General features: G+C 38.2%; 1 protein-coding gene across 11 annotated transcripts in view; it reads right to left on the reverse strand.

Moving 5' to 3' along the window:
* Window positions 1–26,339, reverse strand: part of DIP2C (DIP2 acetate--CoA ligase C (putative)) — a 280,542-nt gene that overhangs the window by 79,694 nt on the left and 174,509 nt on the right. For 6 of the 11 annotated variants that reach the window (XM_088150265.1, XM_088150274.1, XM_088150269.1 and 3 more), the window contains 6 exons: window positions 26,228–26,338; window positions 12,602–12,727; window positions 10,941–11,150; window positions 2,626–2,781; window positions 1,802–1,921; window positions 155–352 (listed from right to left, as the gene is read on the reverse strand). In XM_088150265.1, coding sequence (XP_088006391.1) covers window positions 155–352; window positions 1,802–1,921; window positions 2,626–2,781; window positions 10,941–11,150; window positions 12,602–12,727; window positions 26,228–26,338 — 921 coding nt within the window. The remainder of the gene's footprint in view (window positions 1–154; window positions 353–1,801; window positions 1,922–2,625; window positions 2,782–10,940; window positions 11,151–12,601; window positions 12,728–26,227; window position 26,339) is intronic. The other 5 variants (XM_088150266.1, XM_088150270.1, XM_088150268.1 and 2 more) reach the window with 1 other exon arrangement.

Consider the following 26,339-nt stretch of genomic DNA (forward strand, 5'->3'; position numbering starts at 1 on the left):
GTTCATTTCAATCAAGCTGTGTATTTATAATTTGTCTTGGGAGGAGGGACCCTTAAGAAACTATCATATCTATATTTAACAATTAAAAACATGAAACGATTTTCAGCATTCTATGGTATTTCTTTACTCAAAAAGAAAAAAAAAGATTGCTGACCGTAAGTGAGAATATATAGTGGTTTTCCATTGGTATCCATAGTGGTTAAACAAGGAGCTTTGGGGGAAATTGTTCCCCATCGTTGCAATGCCGCTTCAAGTGAAGGAGGCCAATTCGTAACCACGCCCAGCTGTTCCCCACGCATCGCCAACATCTGAGCTCCTTCTGGCTTTGGTTGGTTTGGGTCTGGCTGTTGAACTTACAAATGTGAGAGGGTGTTACTTCATTTAATTCTGTACTAAACTAGAGGGAAAGAGAATGAAACATTTACTTTTGAAAGATCATCTGAAAACAAGAGAAATGCTGGAGAGCAATCTTCCCCAATTTGTGCACCATCCAGATATGTGCATATCAACTCCCAGAATTTGCCAGTGAGCACAGCCAAGAATTCTGGGAGTTGAAGTCCACACATCTGGAGATACCCATGTTGGGGAAAGCTGCCATAGAGAAATCTCTGGCCTATTTGAGATATTAGAGCAAACAATGATTAGATGATAGCGAATGCACTACAGGCAAGCCCTTTCTCATTTATGTTCCTTCTCCCACTTTAATCTTTGCAGTAACCACGACTTTCTCAATTTGGATGGTCAATCTGCTCCTCAAAGATCCTTCATGGATATCCAGAAGTTCAAGCTGGTGGGTGTGTATGAACAATATTGTTAAAAGAATATGGTTTACAAAAGAATAGTGCATACTGCCCTCCTTACCAACTAATATAAACAAAGGGTGTTATTAATTATGTGCACCATTTCATATGACAACGTTCAGCTCTTTATACTAATCATCAAATAGTAGCCTATACGTGTAAATGAGGCACTTCAGAACACCAACATTCAGAATCATGTGTCACCTGAGGCAGTAAAGTCAGCTCACATGATCTGCTATGATCACATGTTCAGAAAACTGAGAAATCAAGTGATATACATAAAAATGTGAAACCATTTTCTCTTAATTTTCAGTCAGATACTGACTGCTTCCTTCAAACTATCTTGACACCATGGAGAAACAACACACTATTGTCGTTAAAGTACTGGATTTCAACCACAGAGACTCAGGTTGATCAAAGGGCTCAGCAGATGACTTTGGATTGTCTACTCTCTCTTGGCCTTCTGTACCTCACAAAGGGAGGATAAAATAAGGGCACAATCTCCTTATGCTGTCTTAGGCTCCTACCAGAGAAAGGCAGAAAATAATCCAATGGATAAATAATACACTGTCTCAAAAAAAAAAAAAAAAAAAAAGCTGTCTAACAGAATAATACTTAAAGCTTCAGTGAGTCTATATACAGATAGTTCCCAGTTTAAGAACAAGTTCCATTCCCAAGGTCTGTCCTTAAGTCGAATTTGTATGTAAGCCGGAACTGTATTATTGTATAATACTGTATAAGTATATTGTGTAATGAACTCGAACCATTGTATATTTAACTCGAGTCATCATGTATTTAACTCAAATTTTGCTACAATAGGCTCCGTACTTAACTATGGGTCGTCTGTAAACCGTGCGTTCTTAACCCGGGGACTACCTGTAATCAAAATTAAGTACAGAATCCAAGTAAATTTTACTGTGGCACTTTTTTTCTGGCACAAGAAATGAGCAATTTTACAAGCCTGTCCCCAAAATACATGCACGAAAATCAAACTGTATTACCTTCTAATAATTCTTCAAAGTCATCCACAAAGAACTCTCGTAGTGGTGGCCGTTTGGGTCGTTTCAGGGTATTGACGAGTTGCTGAATTTTTGCAGACACTCTGCTGCTTACTGGAACTCCTGCAGAAAAAAAAACAACAGAAGCGTTAAAGCGCTGACTATGTCTGCCAGTTCTAAATAGAGAACAAAAGCATATCAATCTGAATTCAAGCTTTAAAATCAGATTAAGTAATGGCACACGTGAAGCAGCGTGACACCCCTGCAGAGACACTTTCAAAAATTTCTGTCCAAGATGGCAAATAATCTTTGGTCGTTTTGACCTTTGCATAAGATACCTAAACTCAGTCACAAGTTGCAAGAGCCCTCTAGTTAAAGTTCACTGTGATTAGGCAATTTTAAGATAAATAGATGGATAAATGCCCTCCTCAAGTAGAATGGCCAGAGAAGTTCCAACTCTTCAAGAAAAACTGCACTTCAAATAGGCCTAGAAGCAGCAAGACCTGTTATGTCAAATTCTAATACCCTTAACAAGAAAGAGGCACTTCCATGGCTCATTCTTCTGGATACCTCTGGAGTTACTTGTTAACCTGCTTCACCAAGGTTCTTCTTACTGAACCTACACAGACACAAAAACACCCATACCTTATTCTTTCTTGACTTTCCTGGTCATCCTCCATGCAGAAGTATGAACTCTTGCTAATTAAGTCTTTTTAAAATTAATTAATTAATTAATTAATGCTTTTTAATGTACATATATATGAACTGGAATACCTCTGCTACACGGTCTATCTGGCCAAACTTTCCTTCCTGGAGTCTATGCCTACCTTCTTCCATTTTACAAGACATACCATCACCAGTTTCCATAAGTTCAGCATTTCCATATTTTGGAGCCACCCTTGATGTCGAACCTTGTGGTCTTTCTACTTGTATTGAGTGTTCAGAGGTGTAAGTGGTAACATCTGGAGGTGCAGAATGATTTTCTGCAAAAAAGGAAAAAATTGAAGTCTCTTATTAATATACTGTATTCGTATTTTCTGACTGTACAATTCCTTCCATGAAAATCACCACTTTGAAAATAAAATGTCTGTTTTGATACAATTTTATAATTGATGACCTTTCATTAAGAATCATGAGTACCACATCTTCAATTTTCAAAACAAAAAGATTCAGGATTGATCCTGATCTAGACAAAAATAGGCTCACTCAAATCACACTAAAAATAATGGAACAAATGGTACTTATGTACATACTACCTTTCATGGTTAGTTACCACTAATTGTTGTGAAAAGCAATTTTGAAAGCAATATGAATGCTATACTGTGGCTAGCATAACATTACTTCTGCTATCATCATGAAGGCAATGTATTTTCATTCATTCATTCATTCATTCATTCATTCATTCATTCATTCATTCATTCATGGATACTGTTAAATAAATCACATTTTAATTGTATTTTAATTTGTATTGTTTTGGATTCTGATAATTGCCTTGCTGCTGCCTAATTTGTATGGTCCCTTAATATTCTGTATTTTAGCTAACTTTATTGTACATGTTTTAACCAGAATTGCATATTTCTTTTTTTGAGTGTTTCCTTGGGCTATTGGGTGATTTAGAAATCCAAATAAATATATAATTTTTTATAACCTCCTCAATCCATATAGTATCTGGGTAGTATATAGTAGTTAAACACATGGTACAATAACAAACCATGAGGGTCACCCAGACAAAGCTATGGGCCAAAAACTCACAGTCCCGCTTTAACCTACTTCTTGAAATCACAGAGGGTTGGGGCTGCTCATTAGATGAGGACTACCTCCAAGATGGCCTGTCACCTGGTCTGTGAATCTCATGAAGAGAGCAGCCCTCAACAGATCCACTCTAGGTGTCCTAATTGGTTATGAACTCAAGCTGTACAACGGCTCCCACAAAAATGAAAAAGACAACTTCATTTTCCAATGTTGAGTCAAACACAGGATAACTATTACTAAATGTAAATTACTAAATGTAATTTCAGGAAGGCAAATTAGTATTTCCTTGACTGAATTAAGTGAGAGAGAGAAGCAGTCATCTATGCAGTATACAGTATGCAATGAAATAATGCCTACATCATTCTAATGGGACTTTTAAATTATTTTCTGTCCCAGCTGCATAATCACAAGGTAAACCAAATTTGACAATAAAGGCAAATGGTGTTTCTGGAATTGGTTAGCTGTTCAGTCACACCTTCTACTGAACATGCACCTGATGGAATAGCACTAATCCACACAAGTTTATGCTGGAAGACCCTCACATCTCTTATTTTTACATTCTGCAAACTAGCACTTTCCATCAGTGAAGTGCTGCATTTTTAAGTACACATTTGTGGAAACAAACAGAACTCATTAGAGGTTACTTCCATGTAAACATGGAAAGAGCTAGGCTCTATACTGCACTCTATAGCCATTGTTTTAGAGTTTATTTTTTAAAAACTAGCATTAAGTGCTGGGTCAATATGAAAATTGTGTTAAAACTGTCCAGTATGTGAATGGCCCATCATGGACTGGACATGTAGCGATTTGCTTGCTACTTCCCCATTTCCAGACATAGTTACTATGTCAATTCTTCTCTGTCACACATTCTGCATTTTCAGAAGCAACTCTGAATCAATGGCCACCCTTCTGACATCACCTGATAATTCTCAAGCGAATCCTTTCCTTTCACAGCTCAGTTCAGTAGCTCACCGTGTTTTTGCCATTTATGTTTGTTCTCGGTCACTCTTCAATTTGTACTCTTGTACAAATTTTGCATGCACTTTTTAAAAAATCACCCATTATAGGGAGGAGAGGTCATCGTGCAGGAAAGTAACCCGTATCAGGATTTAACAAGTTTTCTGTTCAAAAGCCTAAGTGATCAAAAGCATCACCCATCAAGGAGAGCCTGGTGCTGTGCTCCTACGCCAAGCTGAAACCATTAGGAATAATGATTATCGAGCTTAATCAAGGAGCAGCTTTCTAAATGGAGTATCTGCTGCGTCATCTGAAGCTTTAAGATGACAACACTCAAAGTAGTAGAATCATTACATGAAAACCATCTCTGGGGTAACCTAATCACAGCAAGCATTCCATTTACCATCATCGCTGATGGCCCAGAAAACCACCTGAGAGAAGCTAGTGGGAAAGGAGAAGGCCTTCACCCTCAAAAGTGGCTCATCGTTTTTGCAACTGATTTTTCTTCTAAGCCACCTTAAGGGGAAGCAGAAATAAAATTCAAAGGACATTCAATAGCTATAATGGGGTTAATCCAGTGTTCCTCAACCTTGGCAGCTTGGAGATGTGTGGACTGAACTCCCAGAATTCCTTGTACCATACTCTGTGTTTCAGCTTGTTTTGCTCAATGATAACTCATGATTTATAGAAGAAAGGTGACTCTTGCTTATCTCTATATGCTGGCAAATTACATTTCAGATTCTGGTTTTATTTCTATGGATAATAAGCTGTATTCTAATGATTTGTTGTAAATGAACAAGAGACAGCTAATTCCAAAGCCTTCTCTAGGGGCTTTGTCTTAAATTGTCTTGAGAGAGATCTGTTCTCTTCCTGCAGTTCTTGTGTGGAAGAGAATGAAAAGAGTGGTAGAAAGAGAATAACAGAGTTGTCCAATTCTGGACTCATGCTTCACTACAACTACCATGTGCCCCTGATAGGAAATGATGGAATAAACCAATCAGGGTCTAATTGTCACCAGTAGCTATGATGTAGTTTTGAGCATGAATAGTATCTATTTCTTTTTTTGAACTGTGACTTACTATCACAATGGTCAACTCTCTTACACAGCAGGAAGAATATTCTAAAATGAAACTTCCTCATTGGCACCTGTTCACTTTAACTTTGGGGCCACACAAGAATGTGCACATGAGAGTGAATTTACTTTGCACATTGCAGCTGTTGTCAAATGCTACGTGCTTTGCATATTGGAAAACAGAGAACTAAATCTATAGATGTACGCATAGACTAAATCTATAGATTCTGTGTATGCTTTAAGAAGGCATACCAGATACAGCTACAGTTTTAAAAAATATTTTTTATTGAATGAGTAACCCCAAACTATGCTGAAAAAGCATCCTCCACTCTAAGAGTTCAGCAGCCCCATTAAGGAAAATTAAGTTGTTTCAGAAGAAAAATGACTCTGATCAACATATGTTGGAAGTAAATATAGGAACAGTGACAGCTGCAGGACTTCAAAGTGCTTGTACCCTCAAAAGATTATTAATTTGCATTGCCCCACAGTCCTGTCCCTTTCAATAAATTCACACTGTAAGCCTCCAAGTTCAACAGCTGTTCTCCAACAAAAAGCCAACAATGGCTTTGACTATTGTTGTCAAAGAATATAACCTAAAAAGCATAGCAAAAATAAAATAACATGCTAGAATTATAATTTTGGAACTCTTTGGCTACGAAGTAGTCTTTCCTCTTGTTCTGACTCTGATCAAAGGCACTAGGCAGACAATAATGTTAAATAACCAGTGTGCAAAAAATGGGAGGTATCCAGGCCAAGTGATGTATATTGCAAGAGCAGTAGGGCCTTTCAATATGCCAAATGGTGGCATATATATGGATCCAATGAAAGCTTAATGTGATTTTTAACTAAAACTACTCCAATAATATATTTTCATGCCTGGGAGGGGCAAACATAAATTTAGTCTTCTCTGCCCAACGTTTTACAAGCCCTCCCCCAAAACCTGCCACAGACACTTTCAAAGACATTTTGGTATAAATTCAAAGTAAAGCGTCAGCCAATTACAGTTCCCTAAAGATAATTAATATGATACATATATTTGAACAATACAGCTTGTTGTGCCTGTGCTGCACTTTAGGATACATTTAAAAATATACCTTAACGTGAATGCATTCTTACTAAACTGATTCATGGACATAAAGTAGAATAGTTCATACAACAGAATATAATTTGGCTTAGTGTAGGGTCTAAATCCAGACTATAGTCAGGATGCCTTAACCACAATCTGTATCCAAGACTTGGTTCTGATGAGCTTATTCTGAACCACTGGCCTGATGTATCGTCTGAACTTGGGATAAGGGCAACGTTTTGGTGAAGCAGCTGTAAGTTCTCCAGGGAGGAGAGGTGTGGCTGCAAATCAACAGCCCTCCTATTGCTGCTTCTGGGAAGGAAGAGTTAGCTTTCCCCCTCTCTGTGTACAATGGCTGCAATTTTCCTAGGGCCATCCAGCACCTGTCCCTTTCTACAGTAAAATGAACAAAACAGGAAGCATCAGCTGCCCAGCCACTGCAAAAGCGGCTGAGATCCATGCCACACAGCTGGATACAGATACCTCCATCCAGGAGTTCTTTATTAAGTCTTTCAGCATGGCTTATCATGTTCATGGATCAAGTTTTGTATTTCTAGTTTAGTCAAGAAATACCAAAAAAATCCAAAGACTGCAGAGGCAGTAGGAAAGTTTGGTTTTAAAATAAAAACTCTAACAGGAAAAAACAGTGTGAATTACACGGAAAGCACATTGTACATGAAACTATGGGTAGTTTCCCATTATCTTGGGTCTGATGAGAAAATTCCGGAGAGAAGCTAAATTGTCTCTACAAGCTTACTTTGAGAATGGAGCCTTTTTGTCAAAATGTATAGGCCAGTCTTTTCCAACCTACATACCATCCAGACACGTGGGCTTCAGCTCCTTGTATTCTCAGCAATGGCTGAGTCCATACATTTGGGAGCATCTTGGGTGGGGAGTGTTGATAGTCTTCAGTCACTTAGGCATGCTGAGTATCCAAACAGTACAGCTTTCCTATTCCAGTTCTGTTCAGATATGGATATTGGAAATGGAAACATCTGGAGGGTACCTTGTTGAGGAATTAAATCCAGAATGAATACCCTTGCTTATTCACAAAGCCCATGGACAACCTTAGGCTGGTTATGTGTTTCTCTGTGGCAGAGGTTTCGTGTATATAAGAAATATGTGCGATACTCTGAGGTGTCTGGAAGAAATGTTGGACAAAAGTCATCTAATAAATAAGTAACACATGGGTATTAGCCTGTGTTCACTGGTGCACACATTCTACAATTAATTTTAGAAGCCTAAGCAATAAAATAGTAGTTTTATTAGTTTTAAATAAAAAAGGCTTAGACTCATAAGACAAAGGTTCTAAACTTCAATAAAGATTAAGTTATACATTTTGCCATTTTCTTAAATTTAAAAAAGGACAACTTTTTGAGTCAATTAAAATGTATCTTGTGTCTTGCCAATTCTATGACTGTACTATGGAACTCTGGACAGAATACTCTATAATCACCTTTTCCTTACCAAAAATAAGCACTGCCATGGACTGGAATTTCCTCTTTTTGATTCTAGCTGCTGAATGAAGAATTCTTCTTAATTCAGATTTAGCTCTTTTAATATAACCAGCTCAGGAATACAAGCATTAGCTTTGAACACTGAGTGCTTTCTTCTGTAAGCACTGCCATTTCCTGTATTTTACTTCCAATGTCTATCAATTACCGAGCATCAACAACTTCATTAAAATAATGACCATTAATTGGTGTTCCTTCTGTTAACTGAATCACATTTTTTCTATGAGCTATCAGGCAATATATACCAATTCCTTCATGATGTTTAATCTCCAGATCAATATCTGTAAATTGGGTGTCACTCAGAATTAATTGCTATGCTAGTGCAAGGCAAATTGCAGAGCAAAAAAAGGAGTAATACCGATAAAAGAATATGCTTATAGGATATGTGCTTATACTGCACACTGTATTCTGAAGTTTTGTGGACTATACAAAACAGGAAATTAAAGTTAATAAGATATTTCTGGGTTCATTTGCTCGCCTGTGCGTGAGTTTCTAAAGTTGGGTTTATCTAAGCAATGGGATGCTTAAATATGGATTGTAACTGGACAGATTCACACATATATTCAACCACAAACTATGGCTTACTTATCCCATGAGTGGGTTCTTACTTCACATTAAGCAAAAATCAAGTTATACTGTAACTCAGAGCAATGTGCAAACAAGCCACAAAATAATTAAAATTTCTGTATTTCTGTTAACGTACAACTAAAACTAATGTTATGAATCTTAACAACATTTAGCAATGCCTTTGTTTTACAAAAATAAAAACCTACAGGACCACAGCAATGCTTTATTTCTGATAGATTATGCACTCAGGTTTATGTAACTATTTGTTTCTGACAACTGTCGCTGAATAATTTTCTCTGTATTTCATGACAAATTTAACAATGACCAAAAGAAAGACTGGGGAAGTGGTTTCCTCAATTTAAGTGGGACATGGATGAATAAGTACATGCTGTAAATGTAGGAATATTTGGGAATTTCCTGAAAAAACTTACTGAATTTAAATGGTATTTGTGGAAGAGATAGCTTAGCTTAGGGGAAAATCCCAGAGAATTATAGTTTCCCATTTTCTCGACTAAGTCAAGCAGAATCAATGTCTATCATCAAACAGAGTCTAACAATATACAATTCAAGTGTGTTTCTCATCACTTGAAAGGTGTTATTAAAATTATCATCAATAGTAGCAAAAAGATGAGCTATTTCTGCTCACATTTTGACCATCTCTTAGGCGGGATGCACCACAATGCAAGAAAGAAACATTGCATTAAAGGTCTCAATAACCTTGCACAAAATTATTGGTACTCCAGGCCCAGTTCATATTTCACATTATGGTCTCCACTCAACCTCCCAAGACTTCCTGTTGGGGTTGATATATTATCTGAAGAAGTGAAAAATATTTCACATGGGGCTTAGAAGGTCAGATTCCCCTTGTATTCAGACCAGAAGTTTCCTCTTCGTAGTCAGAGATGGTGAGTGCTTCCTTTTAAACATACATATTGATCACAATTAGTACTTTCAAAATGCAATGATTTGTCATAATGAGGCATCTCCCACTGGCAGGGTAACCTACAAAATATATTTTCTTAGTGGAAACATAGGTATTTGCATGTCTTTGTCATTAACAGTGCATTGTTATTTCTGATTAATGGTGTAGAGACAACCCTTTCATGTTTTATTCTACTTTAAAGGCATGAATGAAGTGTTCTGACTACCCATGCATTACTGAGGTGCTTTTCCTTAAACTCCAATCTCACAGGCAGGTAAAACAGTCAGCATGAATTGCACTCCTTTAGTATCATGAGCAATCCATACCTCGAGAACAAGAGTTTTGTTCTGTTTTAAAGGGTACTTATTTTAATTTGTACAATTGCTCTCCTCCAGCACAGGCAAACTGTTTTACTCATATGCCTTTCATGGAGAGAGTATCTTCTCATCATGCCATCAAACTGAGAAAGGTCATCTCTAAATATCTGGTTGTGATCTAATTAAGAAGTACAAAAACTGGTTGAGTTCACCTGCCATGCTAAACCATAATCTGGTTTCTTTAGTTTCAAATTTTCACACCACAGGAATATATGGTTGGTAAATTAGAGTTTATGGCTTGTTGTGGTCCTTGAACTCATAAAGCTGTATTGATTAAAACATTTAATAATTTCATGCCCTTGACAGAACATGTACCCTCCCCCAACAAACATACGCCATTAAATATTTGATTTATCCAGTTTTGTATCATTAAAAATATTTAATATTGCATGATAAACCTTAAGAAAGGAACTGTTCTACTCATTATTGGCATTTTGAAAGAACATGACTTTCCGTTAACAGTACCAGAGAACTTTTTTTTTTTAAAGCTAAAGAGAAAAAAATCTGTATAAAGCATACAATTTCTGGTCTGAATGATGTTCAAAAGTTAAAGGAAACGGAGAGAACCTTTTAAAAAAAGAATATTATAACACTCAGAAAGCATATGTTGCCAGTATGTGATACACTATACAACTGGTTGACAACTGGATAATTAAGAAAATTATGGCGTAAGGATCTACTTGTCTTTTTATAAACCTGCTCTGTTCTGGGGGGAGAGGCCTTTCTGTCCACAGATGCACATCTGCTGAGTGTCCTTGAAAGGGTATTTTTTAAATATTTCTCCCAAACAGTGGAATGTTTCTTCCTTCAAAGCTACATTGACTTTTGTAATATTTGTAATAAATGATACATACAAATACAATTAAAGACAATGGATAAGAATATATGTAAAACAAAAACTGAATCCACACATACCTATATGTGTTTGCGCCATTACATCAGCTAGCCTATGCGCAGCCCCACTGCCACCGCTTTGTGTTGAAGATGAAGAGGTGGTAGATGTGGTTGAGCCATGGATTGCTTGGCTGATCCAGTGTTCCATGTTTATACTCCCTTGGCTTGAGGTTGGAGTTCCCTGTGAATCGCCCTGCACGGAACCTTCATCTTCGGAACCAGAGGAGGTATCTAGTATGCCAAACAAAAACCAAAGCAAACCAAACCCTGGGCTAAGATTTCATGTCGCAGTGTTTGGCACTGACCCAGAGCCAAAGATTTCAGTTCAAGTTGTAATTGTGCCCAAGAAATTTGCAAAACAAATCAGGAACCATTTTCAGTTGAACTGACTGTAGCTAGAGGTTTAAGGTTTAAGCTAGAGGTTTAAGTAGTTGGCTTATCTTTAAATACACTGATATATCTATGCTAGGAAACAATTGTTTTCTCTGACCTAGTATCCTCCAGATTTGATTTAGAAGGCCTATCAAAATAAGTAATGTTTTCTGTATTATTCACAATTTAGTCAGAATCATTTCTTCATTCTAAAAGCATTTCCATTTCCAAAGTAGCTGATAGCATACAGCTATTCTCTAATATCAGTAATAGGGTGCTATTACTAAATACCAGGTGCTATGAAGCTACAGCAGAAGAGCATCTGGTTTGGCCATAGTGGGAACTCAAAATCTTGAATTAGATGGACTTTGTTTAATCTGGAAGAATTAAGTGAATAATACACAGTAAGAGAAACGGCACTCTATAAATCTCTTCATATTCCTTATGGTCATTTCAGGGAACATCTCAAAATACTTGCAGAGAGAGAAGAATATGTACCTAAGTCAAATGTAACAGGTCTATGTTTCAAATTTAGGGTTTCAAGGAACTCACCAGATCACAATGCAAAAATGAGGAGGTGGAATGTCAATTTTTGTTTTAATGAAATAAAAAACAAAATAAGCCTCCAATAACTTATAGACCTACATTACTTTTTAAAGGATTCTAACCTATCCAAGTACCTTGGAAGTTGGTTAAAAACATGCAGACTCCCTAGTGCAAAATGGTTGCCTGCCTCTGGCTTGGTGAAATGCAGAAATCCATCCATCTTAGCTTAAGGCTATTGGCAAACAAGGTCTGTGTGATTTGTTCAGCAAACCATGGTTTTAAAATACCATATTAACATTATATGCAACTATATACCTATATCTGATCCCAAATTATGAACTACAGTAGGGAAGATACTCCCAAGCTGCTGCATTATAACCAAAGAAGTGTCTTCCTTTTAAATCCTTATTCAAGTTTCTTGAATAATTGGAGAAAAATCAGTGTTCTTCCTGCAGCTTGTAGGAAGAGAAGTCCATATCTAATTGTGCATGAAGCCAGGATGCTATTTTTTTTCCTAAGATCCTTATTTAAAAGTCTGTCCTACTATAATGAGTTGAGATTTGCTGTTCAATAAAAGTCTTTAATATCACAATATTAGCTGTACCAAATGTGACAAAGCAGATGGATCAGACAGGGTTACTGTAACCAATAGGAGGTGGTGTTCCAACCTTATGTACTCCTCCACACCCATGGACTGTTATGAATGCTCAAATCAGCTTTTGAAATCCAATTGTAATACCTCTACAGTAGTATTGGATCCTTACCTGGAGGGGTGTAGGCATCCATTGATGTTTGCACCACCAGTGAACGTCGCTTAGATGGCATAGGTACTGCCATTTTCCGTTCTTTATGTTTTGCAAGAGCTGCCTGGACTGCTTCTGTGTGAACATCTAGAATCAAAAACCTAAATATAAGTTTGGAATTCCAACAGGTCATAAACACAGATAGCTTCTAGAAGAGAATTGACCTTGTAAATTCCTTAGAGACATGCTCGAGGAGTCAATTCTGCAGAAGTTCTCCTAGTGAAAAAGCAGTAAGCTATGCACATGTTTCAACTCTATGTGATTCTAGAAGAACAAAAGCTGCAACCCAAAATACAATTTCTTGGAAATACATTCTAATGGTAACAATAGGCAAAAATGGTTATTTTAGGTCAACAGCTTCCACAGGATCTGCATTTGGATCAGTCCCGCTAATTAAAACCTTTTATTTTTTATGTATTTTTGGTGGCTCCTTCTTAATCTGATTTGCTGTTTGAGGTTTTCTCTAGATTGTCTAAAAAAATATTAATTAAATTAATTAATTAAAAGAATTAAAAGCAGTCTATATTAGTATATGAATGAACAAATGATGGAAAAAGTGAACACAAAATGGCAGAACAGAGATAATTTCAATACTGTATGTTCATCTAAAGAACATTATTATATAGCTGTCTCTTTTGATGTCTTCCAGATGTATAGTCCAGATGGGTTATAAAACTCCCATGATCCCCACCCAACTATGCAGCATTGTTTAAATAAGACTACTGTTTTCACAAACTTGAGACTGTATTTAGTTTAGACTTAACTTTAGACCAAAACAGAAATTGTGAGCTGCCTACATTAGGTTGGTTTGCTCTTCTTTATTCATAATTCCTTTCTTCCATTATCAGGCTGAAGTTAAAGATATGTGGTTTTTCCCATACTGAATGTCTGTCACGTACGGAAGGCATGAAGTTTGTCAGCACTGTCATTCCAGTTTGTATTATATACTTTAGTCTTACTTCCAATACAAATAGAAAGGACTAAGAACATAAAGCATGTCGTTCCACATTTAAGGCTTTTCAGCAAAAGCACCAATATGAACAGTAGGATATCAGAAAAGTCCCATCTGTGCTATAGAGCTTGGCCTGGAATGCATTCATATATGAAATTAATGGATATTCTGAGAAAGATACGTGCCTGTGTGTACATGTGTATGTGCGTGGGAGGGAGGGAGGGAGGGAGGGAGGGAGGGAAGAAACCCAACAATTTAATTCTATAATCTTATTTTTTATTGATTTTATATTGTAAACACAAAATAGTACTATATTTACCTCACCTAATAATGGATGTTTACTTCCATCTAACTCTATCTCCTTATGGAAGTGAAGGATGAACCTGGACTCAGCTTGGAGGCCCTGTAGGGCTGCCAGTGTTTGGCTGACAATGAACTCCAGACCTCAGCAGTAGTTTGCTTTAAGTGGTAGAGAGGTAGGAGTCTTGCATAGGTAGCTTGAGAGCAGTCCAAGGGGAACACCATGTGAAGGAATGGATGGATAACAGTAATGATGGAAAATGAGAAGAGGGAAAATGGGAAGAAAGAGGAGTAATTATGGAACAGTAGTGAAGGATACAACAGAGGTGAAGCAAAATGGACTGCAAAGAAGCGTTGGTTTAATCTGAATGTTGAAGGAAAAAAGAAAAATAGAGGAATTATGAGAGGAACGTAGAAGAAGAAAAAAGTGGCTGGAAGATTGTCATCATTCAGCTGAATAGTAGAGTCAATGGTGAGTGGCTGCTACCAGCTAAGGGACTGAATAGGACTGGGACTGAAAAGAAGGGGCAACCCAGCTTGGCCAAGGACAGTTGGGGAAAGGGGCAAAATGCCAACAATGAGGGATGGGAAGAAAATCTGGCTGGGTGAACATCTCCCTCTGTGGATAAGAGGCAAAAATGGGGAGGAGATACTTGGGGTGGATCTTCCTTGGGGTGGAAGAACACAGGAACTGGAGCTCTAGGAGCCAGAAAGAGAATAAATCTAGGAGTGGAACACTTGGGGAAGGGAGAGGGCCTAGTAAGAGTAGGTTTGGAGGGGTAAGAGGTGATAGATTGACCAGCCCCATTCTCCTAAAGAAGCCGCAGCCAGACAAGAGGCAAATGGGAAGGACTTCTTAGGAGATTAATGGTAAAGACTGTTAGTAACCCAGGATTGATTGATTGATTGAATGATTGATTGATTGATTGATTGATTCCATCCATCCATCCATCCATCCATCCATCCATCCATCCATCCATCCATCCATCCATCATTTTATATTCTCTCTCTCTCTCTTTCTCTATTCATCCACCCATCCATCCGTGGACCTGGTTGCTGGATTGCTGGAGTCCATGGACTCAGGCCGATTTTGCTGAAAGTCAAATATGTATGATAAGACCATGTTCCTCCATGATCTACTCTTGGAGGAGCAGGCAGATCTGGCATGCATCACAGAAACCTGGCTGTGCAAAGATGGTGGTGTTCCTCTATCTGTACAAGTTGTATCTAAAATCTAAACCCAGCCTCCACTCCAGGACAGGTCACTTTGCTATCTCATGAGAATCTGATGGTGCCCAGATGTGTTGTTTTGCAGGTAGCTAGCTGGATGTGAGGTCCTTTTTGTGAAGATGGGTGCCAGAGACAAGCTAAAAGTCTTGCTGATGTACTGATTCCTTGCTCCCACCCAGCTCTGTTCCTGAGCTCCTTGACCTCATATCTGGGCTGGTGGGGGATTCCCAAAGACTCTGTGTGTGTGTTTGTGTGTGGGGTATAACTTCTGTGCCTTGGGTGGTCAAAAAGAGTTGGGATTTGATGGCTATCATAACTACCATGTGCTTGTCCCAAGTTGTCATGGTGCCAACTTATTGTGGAGGGGCATACACTGGATCTGATTTTTGCCTTGGAGCAACTTGCATGTGATCTGAAAGTGGAGGATCTTAACACCAGCTAATCCTCATTGTAAAATCACCATCTGATCACCCTGAGGCTCATGGTCACTACAGACCTTCATGGAAGGATAGACTTATGAAACTGGCCACCCCAGGGACCTTATGGGCCCTCTTGGTTTCCAGTAGGTGCCTGGGGAGTTTCCCAGAAGCTAGTGGGCAGTTCTATGGAGTACCTAATTGACCTTTGGAACACAGAGGTTGTTAGGGCACCCAACAAGGTTACTCCTGACCAGCTTCTCCATGGGTGATGATTCCGGGCTTGTTATTCGGTTTACTAAGGAGCTCCAGGAGATGAAGTGCAAAAGGGGATGCCTCAAGTGATACTGGCAGAAAACAAGTCACAACAGTGGCTGGACACAGGTCGGAATCCACCTTTGGGCCTATTCCACAGCATTAAGAGTGGTGAAGCGCCAATATTTCTCTGGTACTTCTCTGCACTTATTGCACCTGGAGAATGCAGACCAGCAGCTTTAGAGTGACTCAATCCTCTTGGTGTTTCAGACACTGGAAGACTGTCCTTCTTGTATTTATGAGCAGTTACCTAAGCACTTTGAGGACAAAATTGCTCATATTATCTCCAAGCTGGATGTCAGATGGGCAGAGTCTCAAGAGATGACAGAGGTAACATCCTGTGATACCATCTGGGATTCTTTCAAGCTTATAATGCCTGAAGAAGGTGACAGGATTCTCTGTGGGATGAGCTCAGCCACTTGTAAATTAGACCCTTGTCCCTCTTGACTAATACAAGCATCCAGAAAAGGCACAGCAACAAAGCACTGTTAGGGGAGGGGGGTAACGCCTCTGGATTTATGGCCTTGGAGGGGAACAGTGCATGCTAAACCTTTCAGCGGCATTCAATACCATCAACCATCATATCCTTTGGAGCCATCTGTGAGGACTGGGGATTGGTGGCACTTGGTGGTTCCAATTGGTGTTATTAGAGAAGTCAAGCTCGTGTAACTTAAGGGTGGGGTGTCCACACCTATTTAACATAATAAAATTTCTGGGTAATTTAAGTAATAAAATAATGAGGACTCAGAATTAGAATAGAGCAAACAAGATGAATGCATCAATTGTCCTTTCACCCACTGACTATTCCAACAACATCTTTTCAAATACTTTTTCTTTCATTAGAAAACTGAAAGCAGGTAGACAAGTGAACAGAATACAGGGAAAATTATATTTCAGAGTTAATGCTAAGAAAGCTGCACAGCTTAGTTTGGGGCACACAAATACAGATTTTAAAAGTTGTGTCTTGTTTAAAAAGATGCTGATTTTTCATCTTTATCACTGATTGTAAAGGAACAATTGCCTATGGTAAATAAAGATATTTTACTAGGAACAAGCTTCAGTGAAATCACTGTGACATATTTCTGAATACACTCCCTTTCAGTTTCCTATTTAAACTTAATAAAAGGAAAGAGGTCTCTGAAGGAGCTCACTGAAATCCAAAGGTACAGCTTCCTCTACCTGTACAAGTCTAATACAGCCAAGTACAGCATGCTCGGTTCTTCAAAGGATACACACACCTATTTAAAAGCAGAAGAAAAACTTTCTCCCTAGTATGCTTACTCAAAATTAAATTAACCAGGAGCTTTCTCCCAAGCAAGCACATAACTGCTCTAGTCTTGAAAGGATTACAAATCTTATTTCCTTTACGGGGAACACATGTGCTCCTGCAGAAGTTGGCAAACATCTACTCCCAGCAATCCCAAGCAATGATGCAGGATGCTGGAAATTCTTGCTTCCCACTTATGTTCGATGAACGAAGACATTTACACTAGTGATAAAGATACTTCCTTTGGATCCTAGGATTACCCTGCTATTTATTTGGAATTAGCATCTCACAAACTGCAGAGTAGGTCTTATAAGTGGGCTTTAGTGACGTAACACTCTGTATTTTCTTGTTTAACTGTCTCACATCATCTCCAGCCAATACCAAACCACTTTGGTCAAGGATGGGCTCTTCAGATCTGCTGAACTACAATTATTGGGAGCCCTAGCCAAGTTGACCAATAATAGAAATATTGAGAATTTTTGATAGGAATAATCAGGCAGGAAATTCAGGATTATAAATCTGCTTGTGTGTGTGTAATCTGTAATCAAATAATCACCGATTAACTATTTTAAGTTGTGTCTTGCTGGTGAGTGATACATGTGGTGCATGCATGAGAACTGGGGAGACTGAGCTACATTCCACATAAAGATGAATGAGCCAAAGATATGCTTTGTGTCAGAACTATTGTGGTTCTGCTCAGGTATCAGAGGTGGCTTTTTCACACTGCTGCTGTGGTGTAATAAGCAGGAATGGTCTTATAGTCCATCCCTCCAGTGACAAATTACATTCATTCAAACACCAAATGAGTCAATACACAAAGTGGAGGGTATGAATGAATGAATGAATGAATGCTGATGAATAAGATTAAATAATTATCTTCTGTTATTCTGAATTAAAATTCTGTGGCCACCCTTTCCTGTAATAACCTACACTAACTTAGCATGCAGCTTCCCTAGAATGGGAAGGCAATAGGACATATTATTAGTTGTCCCAAATCAGGCACTGACGCCTCGCTGTTTATCCCATTGAGAAATCAGTGTGATCAACTCTAGGCAGTGTGCTCTAGAATGGAGAAGCGTATTAAAGGGCAATTATACTGCAACTGTGAACCAGTAGCTTATGCAACTGTTGTTGAAATGCATTCTGTTGTCCCCTTTGATTGATGTACCCACTGGGGACAAGATCCAAATTTGCTTCAGTCCAACATGAAGCAGCACCAGCATATTGCATCAGTATTAAGGCTGCCAGATCTGGGCTGCAAGATTATGAACATTAGATGGCAGTAGTGGGTTAGACCCTGAGTTATCTCTTTGCTGCCATCTAATGGTTGCTCTAGTCAGTATGCACTGAAGCTGTTTGCTGCATTTACCAACAGCCTCCCTCTGCCTCCACCCATCATGCCATCTTAAGCAAATGCCCAGCTTTTCTATGGGCACGAGCCAGCCTTTGAGAGGCCCATAACGTGACTTGGCTTTTTTAAGGACTGAAGGCCCATTTAGGGCCCCTGTGTCCATGGGCCTCAAAGTGGCCGCTATCTTGCCTATTTATGCCACTAGTTAGATAGACATCAGCAGTTCCCAGAAAACGTACTTGCATATGTTTTGTGCACAATTTTTTATTAAAGAAGAGTGACATGCTTTCAAAGACTTGTTCCCTTGTTGGCCCCATTCACTCAATGGATCGAAGACCTGATTACACTTGCCAGCATGATAATTATATAAGTTATTAGAAATAAAAGTATTTATACTTATATAATGTTTGCATTAGATAAGTATATATAGAATTGAAACTGATTACTGTTATAGTGCTATATTTTCTTCTTTTTTTGTTTGTTTTTTTAATTACACTTTTTTTAAAGCACTTATGTTTTCTTTCCTTTGACAGTGTATGCATTTCTATCATGATTATCTTTGTGTTTTGTTCCTTTTTTTTTCTTTTTCTGTTATTATTTTAAAAGCAATACATTAAATAAAGACTTGTTCCCTTGAAACTAAAACTAAATTTTACTTCATAGTAAATATCCTTAGACTTGCAGCCTATAAAGCTCTCTAGAGCAGATATATTATAAAACTGTAGCTATTTAATTTCTTTAATATAGCCCCTTGCTAATTTTTTAGCATTTCTAACTGAATGGTTGCTTTAAGTCTTCCTCAGACTAGACTTGCTGTATTATCTGGTTTAAGCACTGTGATTTTTTTTAATGGGATTATTTTATTTTAAAACAGATTTGAGAAAGGGGTCTGCTTCATTCCAAATTATCAAAAATATGAAGCACTGAATAAACAACTCTGCGCATTAACCTTCCATTTCCTCTTCTTCCTTTCTAGATTGCCTGGCTCATATGCTAGATTCAACCCATGCTTTTTGTTATTCTTAGGGAATCAACATAAATGCTTCAGAATAAAGTGATGACATGACTAGAAGGATATTTGCTTGACTTGTGCTCCAGCCATCTGTGCAAGATTCATTACTCAAACTATTAGTCCCTCTAAATAGCCTCATAATAAACAGTAAAATGTGGGACCAAATTAGATGAGACAATATGTAGCAAGTTATTACAATTTCAGTTCTGCTCCCTCCCATTTCATCAGTACATACTGTAGTCATCTGACCAGCTTCCTGCTCAACAGAGATTTGAGTGAGATCTTCTCACACTCAAGGTCCATCAGCTGTGGCTGAGCTCAGATATCAAGCACGTGGTTTGGCTGGTTTTGGCTTAATTTGTTATGTAAACATTGTGGTTTAGAAACCAATATCAAGCTTTAGCAAATCAAATGGGGTCGTTTGCTGCACTAAGCAATAGTTTACTTAACCATGCTTTATCAAATAAATACAAGTGACTGCTTTTCTGTAATCTGTTTAACTCATCATCTATGGTTTATAAACCACAGTGGTTGGGTTTGCACAACATGCTAAGTCATAACCAAACAAGTTAATTATGGCTTAGTGTGTTGTATGAACTGGACTATCAATCACCTCTATTGGTATCAATGTTTAATTTCAGAATTTATTTTATAATGTAGAGTGGAAGCTAACAAAGGGGCATGGAGAATGGAATCTTTCTTGCACTCATGATTCTTCCCTTCATTCCAAGAACTGGTGACTTGAAATATATCCTCTACAATCAATTCAATCATATACTCACACACTTCAAAGTAACACAGTTTTCAAAGACCACCATAAATAACAAAAATGGTATTTAATTATGTTTCTCGCCAATGCTGATCATATAACTTGATAGAGTATCACTGGAGTTAGATATCCTTATTATTGTATATTCAGGAAGCAAGCTATGATGTTTACATCAACATAAAATACAATAACTGTGGAGTTCTTGGTGCTTTCTGAACTTGGTTGTTTGCTTGCAGACATTTCATTACCCAACTAGGTAATATTATCACAACAACATGACTTGCACTGATGATGTTACCTAGCTGGGTAGAGAAGTGTCTGCAACCAACCAAGCTCAGAGAGCACCAAGAACTCCACAGTTCAACCCTGAGCTACATATATTCTCTTCTATTAGACTACAATAATTGTACTGCAACAGTTATTTCAAGCAATTTACATTTCTTTTCTATTTCTATATTATCCAACACAGAACAGTACATCCAACTTTAGAGATCAAGTTGGTTTTCCCAGCTGTTTTCTAGCCAAATATTCACAATTGTTCTTAGCTATGTGAATAGTTACATGAAAAAAATGATTGGCCTCAATGTCAGCATCCCCATAAATGACGTGATGGTTATGTGAACAGGTGATGATAAAATGTTACGCAATCATGTTTGGCCAGAAGGGACAGTGGCATTGTGCAGAGAAGCTGTGGATCCATCTACTTCTCTTTTAAAACCATATAAATTTAATCATTGCATACTTAAAACAAATAGTCACTGTTCAGCATTCTTGACCATATTTGCAACAATTCAGTGGTCAAGGCTATACTAAGCTTCCAATTCAGTTATCTGGTGATATATGCAATAGAGGAGGGTTCCTCAACCTCAGCAACTTTAAGATGGGTGGACTTCAACTCCCAGAATTCCCCAGCCAGCCATGCTGGGGAATTCTGGGAGTTGAAGTCCACCCATCTTAAAGTTGCTGAGGTTGAGGAACCCTGCAATAGAGGAAACATGATGTGAACTGATTCTCTGCCAAAGAATATGAAGAGCCACCTTCAATTAAACTATGCAAAAGCAAGCCAAATGGAAAAGGAAAACAAAAACAAAACCAGTTAAGATCATTTCCAAGTTCTAATTCTCACATCAAAAGATAGGAAAACATTTTAGATAACTGTGGTCAGAGAGGATTCTCAGAGTCACCGAAATTAGGTTTGGGCCTCTGACGTCCCAGGTTGCTCTCTCCTGGTTTAGGCGATCCCCTGTAAAACTGCAACTTCCTAGAAGAAAGTCAGTGGAATGAATCTTCTTTGTGTACCTTGTTGGTACAGAAAAAGCCCTTAAGATTTTCCTCTCAAAGAAAAAGGAATCATACAGACTTCCACAGTTCTTAAGACCCAGAAAAGGGCTAACGTGCTACAACCCGAAGGTGATTTATTACATCCACCTTGGCTTAGAGCACTGCATGCCTTTCTTAGTACAGTGCAATCAAGTGTTACTGAGTAAATATTTTAAGTTTCCATGTTAGTAAGCCAAGATTCTTTCATCCTTCTCATGAAGAATCTCATGTGATCATAATGGCGCAGTCCTGCTTCACTCTGTTATTCATTTACTGTTTTAAATGAAAGTGCACATTCATACTAGTTAATCCTATTTACCGTGAAAACTACATGTTGAATAATGGAAATAATGTTGGGGTTATCTAGATATGAATTCCCATCAAGCAATGAAACTTAGTGGCTGAGCCTTGGCCATGAGTAGGAATATCAAAGTCCAGTACTCTTTTGTGGCCTCAGAGTGGGAGAATCTAACATTTTTCAGCCCTCTTGTTTTTTTCAAGTCTAGGGAATGTTGCATCTTCCTTTTTTTTTAACATTTTCACATGAATGTATCAGGACTTGATAGGATATTTAAAGTCATCAACTCTGCATCTTAGAGATTTGCTAAATTATCTCTGATTGGTGTTGATGCTGTTTCTACTTAAAGACTGTAGATGACTTCTCTCATTCTGGCTTCATAGCAAGGAAATCTTCTACCCACCATCCTCTGTCAACCCATTAAATACATTTCTGCTGATTAACTGTCTCCCTTTTGACCAATTAAATGCAGAACAATTTGCATATTATGACAATCTTAGCCTAAAGGCCTGAGCTGAAATGCTGAGGAAGTATACATTTATATTTCATTTTAAATAATAAAACATTTATTGTTGTAATTTTATTTTGCATTCCAATTTGGTATGTACAGAATCAAAATGGTCTGGAGAAAAAAAGCCACTATGTCTTTTGTCTCACAGTCCTTGGTTATTTAAAAGAAATCGAAGTGTACAATGTGACTTTCTACTGTAGCCAGAGAATACAGGTGAATGAAGAGTCAGACAGGGATATGTTGATTGGCCTTGGTCCTACACTTTCCTTCTTCCTTCCCAGCTGGGTAGCAAGGACCAGATAGCAAAAGCCACTGTTGTTAATAGCAGGTGAGATAACAGACAGAAGAAATTCCATTCAAGCCTGCTTCTCCTTCCTCAACTCCACCTGAAGCTCAATTCTTTGGCCTTGATCCTGTCTCCTCCTTAGACATTCCCGTAAGTTCGGGAGTCTGGAAGTGGGATAAATCAGTGGGAAGTAAGGAAAACCTCATATATGCCATATGCTATGGCAGGGTTTCTCATGCTGGCTGGGGAATTCTGGGAGTTGAAGTTCACCCACCTTCAAGTTGCCAAGGCTGAGAAACACTGTGCTATGACTTAACAATCTAAAAATAAACTCATTCTCTGAATGCCAATGAAAGCAAGTTGGTTTTATTTTTATGCAAGAGAGAAAGTATTTGCAAGCTTGGGGACAGAGACAGGGGTGCCCCCAACAGTCACTGGCTTCAAAAGGGGGGGGGGTTCTGGACCAGAAGACCAGAGCCCCACCCCCTCTTAATAAACTAGTATAAAACATACTCTCTCATTGGCTTATAAATCAGGTCAATGTGTGCGATCAAAAGTGGCAGGGCTTTGGCTGCCCAGTTGTACACACTCTTTGAAGCCAGTGACCATTGTTGCAGACTCCCTGTCAGATATTATTATTAGTGGAGCAAGAATGTAAGTAGACATTAAAAACTGACAGTAGTGAGGTAATTAATATCAATAGTTTATCTACTTTATTAATGAAGCACAATGTACTTGTGGCAATTTTCTATTACCTTCCGATCAAGCCATCTCCTGAAACCTGCATTAGTACTGCAACTTACCCAGTCCTGTTCCTACCCTGGAAATTAGCTAAAAAGTGACTTGGCTCACCTTACAGAAGAGAAGGGTCTCCTAACAAGCTATAGGGCTTCTGTTGCTCACTTTGGGGTAGAGCAGTGAGGCCTAGAACCATCATAATGCTACCATTATATTATTTCACACACTGTTGTAAATATTATGTCTGGTGAATTGCGGAATGAGAAATACTTTAGAGAAACATATCCCTTATCCCAAGGGTTGAAGAAATTTAAGCAAAAACTTGAGGGTGGAGGTGGAAATGGAATCCTTAAACTTTACTGGCCATAGAAATTGAGTGTGCTCTCAATAGGAAGGATGGAAGAACAATCTCAAGAAGAAGCAGAAGATAATGGATTATTCTGATATTGGATATTGACTAGTAGCTCAAGACCTGAACAGAAACCTATTGCACTGCAATGTTTTGTTGCACGTCTGACTGACTTGTGTGCTTATCTGTGCATATGCATACAAGTGCATGCACACACATACAGACACACACACAGGTCCCCTCTCCACAAAAGAGCATCTTCCTCAATCATTTGCAAACAGTTCTTGAATTTCTTGTTCGTCCCCTCAACTGCGAGAGCAGACTTCAGTAAAACTTGCCTCCTTATAAGAGAGTGTATTGTTATATATTTACAGACAATAATGCTCATTTTTATTATTCATAAATTAGTTTAAGCACTGTATTCTTTTTCCACCAAACTTAAGAGTATCCCCCTCTGCCAAACCTATGTTAATCTTATGCAGTATACAGCCACTGCTGCTAGAGAAACCATGGATGCGCTTAGCAAAAAATGTTTGAAAGCTCAAATTTTAGGAATTATGACTATATAATTAATTTTGCTGCCAAGGGTCTATTAGCAACAGGATAAGAGTATGCGCTAATTGGAAGTGACAGTTGATAAAGCAGTTAATGTGCTATGATCAAAGTGGCTGAATTACAGGATTGTGTAACCTCTTGTATCTTCATTGTCATTAGCCTGCTGTTATCATGGAGCATGGTGGACGGCAATAACATGGAAATGGATATGCTGATGCCATTAACAATCAGCCCCTGTGAAATAAGAGTCTCACCCAGAGAGCAAGCTTTTATTTGGGTACAGTTACTGGTTCTATGGATAAAAAAACATAACACATCCAAAGCCAGAACAGTAAGCTACATTCTTCTACTGAAACTGTTAGTTTTTTTAGATGTTCACAGATCTTGAGATCTGCGGCAAGCATAGATCTGGTTTATACACCATATTAAGACAAGCTTTATTGAGTAAGCATGAACGATTCAGGTTCACACAACCCTAAAGCATAAGCTATACTTTACCCAGTACAATGGCTAGGTTCAGACCAACCAGGCTGGCTTACTGTGATGCGTGAACCAGGTGATGTTATCTCAGTGCCATAGGAAACAAGTTAACTTTCCAAAAGGGCACAGGAGCAGGTTCTCATATGACTTACCTATGCTAGACCTTGCAAGGGTAAAGGGAGAGACATTTCAGGGAAAATTCATGGCTCTTATTTTTCTGCTTCTATGACATGCAAACATTAGGTTTTTTGAGGGGGTTGTTTTTTCCTGATGGGACTGGGGGAAAGCATTCAGAACAAACAAGTGGAACTTGGAATGTGATGTGGCAGTGTTGAAATATTGTTGTTCAAATGTCCATGTTTATATTTCAGCAGATCTTGATGTTTTCTTAAGCCAGAAGATAATTAATTTCCTCCTCTCCACTGTGAATAGTGTGATTTGAACTACATATATAGAATCATTCTTTTTTGAATTCTCAACATAGGGTTTTTAATAATTTATTTATCTTCCTTTATTTTTACAAAAGAAAAGAAACTTATGAATAATAATGACAATACAAAGTTAAAAAAAAAAACTCAGAATGAAACCAGAAACATATTATATACACACACGCACACCCATACACAGACCTATGTAATCTAGATGGAAGATACAAATATTTGAAGTATTTCTATGCAGTCCCATACAGACAATAATAAAAAAAACATTAATACTGCTAAATAAATAATTAACCAATTTGACGGAATTTATCTTTCATAATAAGTTGTTTTCAATGTTCTTTTGTGTTAACTTTTTAGCCAAAAGTAATTTTCCACCCATATAAATACCACTGATCCAACAAAGTATATACTTTGGTTTTCCAGTGCTTTTTTGTATTACAAAGAATTTCAATGTGATCCATCATGTTCAGTGCCCAAATTATTCTCTCAATTTTTTTTTAAGACTTTCAAGAGAACTTGGTGTTTTCAGTGTAAGAGTTTTATTTATGTAACACTGACGAGATTCCCTTACCATTATGTGAAGTAGATATGCCCTTATTTTGGTAATATGATTAACAGTCATATCTCCAAAATAGATTTGAACCAATCCTACAATGATCAAGTTGTTGCATTAAGACTGGGGAGGCCCCGGCTCAACCCTCCTCTCAGCCTCTGACACTCACTGGGTGATACTGGGGCTCTCTCATCTGAATCTTCCCATCAAGGAGTAACTAGAAATGGGGGGAGGATGGAAAAGGTAGCAGGTTGAATGCTGCCTTGCTCTCCTGAAGTTAGAGTATAATATGCATCTATCTCATAAATGAATATTACACATGCCCTGCTCTTCATGAGTCTTTCAGCTAAGGTTAAAAGATGAATGAAGCTGGAGTCAAATGTTTAACCAAGAAAGCTATCCCTCCCTACTGCTCCTTAAAAGATGTTTCTTCTGTTCTACACACCTGACCGATAGCGCTCATCTCGTGACCCTGAGGATCTGCGGCGATGGTATCGAGAGGAGGAGGATGGAGTAACTGGCGTTCGGCGTTCTTGTGGCAGTGCTTGATCCACTCC

This window comes from Python bivittatus, unplaced genomic scaffold (genome assembly GCF_059951505.1).
Source record: "Python bivittatus isolate LINGU-HERP-01145 unplaced genomic scaffold, Pbiv_v1 ctg000610_np1212, whole genome shotgun sequence".
NCBI lineage: Eukaryota > Metazoa > Chordata > Lepidosauria > Squamata > Pythonidae > Python > Python bivittatus.